We start from the raw sequence: 4,549 nt of genomic DNA, 5'->3' as shown, positions 1-4,549 counted from the left end.
GGCAGCAAGAGCCCAGCCCATCTGTTTAGAGGACGCTCAGCAGTTACTCCCAGGAAAATCCCTGCACTTCAGGAAAGGGAAACTGGTGAAAGGATTTGCTTGCCCAATCATGGCCTGGCCTGAGGAGGCAGTGCTCCACACTCCCAATTCCAGCTGGGGCCCCAGCCCTCACAGGCACCTCTTTGTTCTCCCTCCACAGGTACCTGACGCGCTGGGCTCCTGGCTCCGTCAAGCCCATCTACAAGAAAGGCCCCCGCTGGAACAAGGTGTGCATGCCCGTGGGGTCACCCCTCCTGAGGGACAATGTCTGCTACTCAAGAACACCTTGGAAGCTGTATCACTGACAGAGAGCAGGGCTTCCAGAGTTCCTCCTGCACCTGTGCTGGGGAGTAAGAGGCACACTCATAAGCCCTCGGCCACAACTATACTCCAGACCACGATGGCCTGGCCCCTTCGACATGGATGGACAGGGGACAGTGGGACTAACTTCAGTACCCTTGGCCTGCGCAGTAGCAATGCTGGGAGCTAAAGGCAGGCAGGGCAGTTGGGTCCCTTGCCAGGTGCTGTGGGGCTTGGGCCATGCTCAGTGCTGGGGACAGGAGTTTTTCCCAATACAGTGTCATAAACATTGAGTTGTGGACTCGTGGGCTTACCCACTGGGTGTGTGCTCACTGCTTGGGAAGTGCAGGGGGTTCTGGGCACATTTCCAGTTCAGTGCAGAGTGTTGAGTCACTGATCTCTTGTGATGGGGCCAATGAGTCAATTGAAAGGAATTCATGGGCCAAACAGGTCCCATCCTCTTCATGACAGCTGTGAGCTCCTTACTCTGGGAGAGCTGCAAGGAGCCAAGGTGGGCTACCTGACACACTTGCCGCTCTCGTGTGAATCCAAGAAACTGCCTTCCTCAAAGGGGCCCTGGTGGTCACTTCCCACAGCCATTTCACTCATCATTGTCTAGTATCTCTTTCATTAGCACATTCCAACCCTCTGCCACTTGGTGTAGAGATGAGCTCCCTGGCTCAGTGGGCCTTTCAGAACCTGGAACCAGATGGAGGTGGAGATAAGAAGGTAAGACAGAACAGGCGGGCCAAGTTCACTGAAGCTTAAGAAAATCATGTTTAGACTGTTTTTAAAAATCCAGGCTGGCTTCCATTCTATAGCATGAAAGGCAAGTCCATGTTCTTCTCACCAGTGCCCACGTAGATGTAGCCATAGTGCTTGGTGCGGGGAGCATGGTAGAAGGTGAGGCCTGGCCAGAGCAGGCTGCGCAGCACCACCAGGGCATTGCCCCTCTCCATCTGGATACTCCAGGACCCTGAGAGGAGACAGGCAGGAGGTGAGGCCTGGGTGCTGCTGGAGCCGGAGCTCTGCCCTTTGTGCTGTGGCCCCTGGCTCCTTGGGCAGCCAAGCCCAGGTGCTAAGGTTCCACTGGAGAAAGACCATTTAATTCTCCAGGTGCTTTACTCCCTGATTGCCTTTTAGCCATTATTATTTTCGTTTTAAGAGACATGGTCTCACTCTGTCGCCCAGGCTGGAGTGCGGTGGTGCAACCACAACTCAACCTCAGCCTTGACTCCTGGGCTCAAGCAATCCTCCCACCTTAGCCTCCAGAGCAGCTGGGACCATGGGCACGCACCACCATACCCAGCTAACTTTTTTGGTTTTTTGTAGAGATGGGGCCTCCCTGTATTACCCAGGCTGGTCTCAAACTCCTGGGCTCAGGGGATCCTCCCACCTTGGCCTCCCAAAGTGCTGGGATTACAGATGTGAGCCACCACACCCAGCCCTTTTAGCCATCTCACTGCTCATTAAAACAACTTTCAGGGGGAGGGCAAAGGAAATGAAAAGAGGTGAAACTCAAACCAGTCTGTTTTGTTCCTGTCAGCAGGTCTAGCTAAAGGTTGAGTTGGGGAGGAGGCTGAATCCACAGGCAGAGGGGAGTTGGGCTGGGCCAAGGGAGAGACACCGACTCCTCCCACACTACCCAGTACAGTCACCAGTTCTAGTGTGGTTTGCCCCTACTTGCCGTTTTGCTCTGTCTTCCCCATTTCCTGAAGCCTCTCCTGAGTTGGATTAGACCAGACCAGGAAAGGAAGGCTCAAATAGAAGTTTGGGCAGTTCAGGCCTCCTAGCTCAGTGGCCCTTTCTGGCAGCTGGTAGACTGGGAGCCATCCTTGGTGGGAGGAGACTTGGGCTGCCCCTAGTGAGCCTTTGTCCTAGGTTCTGCCCTGGTTTTTGCCTCCCCACACAGGAGCAGCCCAGCTCAGGGCTGAGTCGTGCAGCCATGAGGACTTGGCTGGAAGGGCCTGATTCAGCTCCAGAACCCAGGGAGGGAGCCACAGTGTGGGAGGAAGGAGCCTGGGAAAATCGCCTCTGGATGCAGATCTGGGGCTTCTATTCCCCTGCGCACTGAGGCCTCTCCCGGCCCAGCCACAGCCCTGCTCCAGGCCCTGCCAGAAAGGCAAATGCTTTGAAAGTTTTGGTGTTGGACCAGCCAGCCATGCGCTGAGAGCTGCTCTTCGGCCTTCATCAGCTGCCAGCTCAGCCCGGCTGCTTGGCTCCTGCTGCCCCAGCTTCCCACAGGCCACCTCCAGCCATGGTCCACCCTAGTCACTCCACACCCTGCAGCCTCACAACTCAGTCCCCACCCACTGGGGGCCACCCTGCATCCAAGAAACCTGATTGCCAGGAACCCCTGACCCTCATGGCAGCTCACCCCTACTCAGGGTACAGCCGCCTGCCCAGCTCAAAACCAGAGTTTCCTGGGAGTATATAGTTTGGCTGTCCCTGGTCCTGCTCAGGGAGAAGCCAGTCACAAAGCTTACTTTAGCACTGTGCAGTGGCCAGCACCAAGTGCCATCACCCATGCAAAGGTTGAAGTCAGATTCACAGTGTGGACTTGTCAGCTCCACACAGTACCTGCTGGACAACATCAAGAAGAAAGTAGAGTGTCCCTGTGTTAGCCGGGCTCCGGCCGGAACACTGCCCCGAGAAGGAGTATTTCCTCTGACTCTTAAAAGTTTTCTCTGGGTGCTTGGGGTCCTCTGCCTCTCAGACCTGCCCTCAGAGTTTGATAGTCCCTAGCCTGGTACTTTCCTGGTCATGCATCTCCAGAAAAGAGATTGCTTAGGGTTGATGAGGGTGGGGGGTCCAACAGGACAAAGTGTTCCTACTCCACTGCTTCAGCCTTGGACAAGAAGCACAGACCCAGGAAGATCCCATTCCCTCCCTTGATCAACCCACCAGCCTGGAGTATCGTCAGGGTTCAGACTCCATAGGACACAGTCCCTCAGCCCCTTGAACTAAGAAAGACCAGACTGCCTCATCTGTATCTGCCTACCAAGGGAGGGCAGCTTGCAGCCTGCCTGGGCCAGGTGCTGCCCTGGAGAAAATGGGATCCTGGAGTCCTCTAACCTAGACCCTTCTCAGTTTATTGCTGCCAGCACCTTAGCATGCCTGGGCAAGGGCTTGGTCCTGCCCTGCCCTCACACCAGCCTGCCTGCCTAGGCTTTGGCCACCTCTTGCCACCAGTATATAATGTGGGGGACGGGGGGCAGTGTTCTTGGACAGAGTGGCCTAGGCCTATCAGCAGGGACTCCTACCCAGAGAGCAAGGAGAAACTGGCAGGGCAGCTAGGGAAATACAGTGCCCCCGCCTGGCAGGGGGCAACGCTGCGCAGGCGGGAGGGTGCTGGTGGAATACGGTAGCGGCATGTGGGGCCAGTCAGAAACAGCACTGCCTCCCTCCCTCGCATTCCTGTCACACTCCTGTCCTCTCCTCGTCCCTGGCTCAGCTGGTCGCCCGGGAAACACACAGACTCAACGTGCCAGGAGTCACGTAGCATCTACCTGAAGAGCCAAGCACTTGCTGTCACCTTCACCCACTTTCTTACTGCAACTGCTGAACAGGCTGAGCCCAGCCAGCTGCTGTCGCCGCCTCCAGGACTCGGGGAAAAGCCCCCTGCAGACTTGGTGCTGCAGGTTCACAGCCCCCGCTCTCTCTTTTCTCCCCAATCCCTCCTGCCCCCTAGCAGCCACTCTTCTCCAGAAGCTGTGTTTTGAGGATGTGATGGGTACAGGTTGGTAAGTCAGGAGGGGGGCCTCCTGGGTTTCCTGGGCCCTCAGGGTCTCACCCACCTTGCTAGTATGGAAACCTCATGCTGGGGCGTACTTTAATTACATTCTCCTGCCATCCTGGAAGAAAGGCAGCTCTGGGATTAAGATCGACGGAGAGTAGGCCAGGCTGGGGACCAGGGCTGTCCAGGGGCAACAGATGGCTTAAATCCTCTCAGATGAGCACCAGCAAAATTTTCATCACACAAAAAAATAAATGGCCATGGGTTCCCAGTGGGAGAAGCACCCCCACCCCCTGCAAGGGCCATAAGAATCATATACCGCCTAGACACCTGAGGACAGAGGAGGAGGAAGGAGAAACCCCTGGTTGCCAGACCCCTATCAAATCGATGAGTAGCAATCAGGCTGCGTGGCCCAGAAGGCTGAACACTTGTCAGCCAGGCTTCCAAGGAACTGGGGCAGGACGAGCCACCTGC

At 56.2% G+C, this 4,549-nt stretch overlaps 2 protein-coding genes across 3 annotated transcripts in view; one reads left to right on the top strand and one right to left on the bottom strand.

Moving 5' to 3' along the window:
* Window positions 1-807, top strand: part of MRPS18A (mitochondrial ribosomal protein S18A) — a 10,309-nt gene extending 9,502 nt beyond the window's left edge. Inside the window, exon 5 of the mRNA XM_011986804.1 lies at window positions 200-807. Coding sequence (XP_011842194.1) covers window positions 200-344 — 145 coding nt within the window. The 3' untranslated portion in view covers window positions 345-807. The remainder of the gene's footprint in view (window positions 1-199) is intronic.
* A 290-nt stretch (window positions 808-1,097) lies between these two features.
* The window catches only part of RSPH9 (radial spoke head 9 homolog (Chlamydomonas)), a 37,720-nt gene continuing 34,268 nt past the window's right edge, over window positions 1,098-4,549 (bottom strand). For both annotated transcript variants that reach the window (XM_011986803.1, XM_011986802.1), the window contains one exon: window positions 1,098-1,315. In XM_011986803.1, coding sequence (XP_011842193.1) covers window positions 1,155-1,315 — 161 coding nt within the window. In that variant the 3' untranslated portion in view covers window positions 1,098-1,154. The remainder of the gene's footprint in view (window positions 1,316-4,549) is intronic.

Source organism: Mandrillus leucophaeus, unplaced genomic scaffold, assembly GCF_000951045.1.
Source record: "Mandrillus leucophaeus isolate KB7577 unplaced genomic scaffold, Mleu.le_1.0 Scaffold3, whole genome shotgun sequence".
Lineage (NCBI taxonomy): Eukaryota > Metazoa > Chordata > Mammalia > Primates > Cercopithecidae > Mandrillus > Mandrillus leucophaeus.
This window is presented reverse-complemented; position numbering and strand designations above follow the sequence as displayed.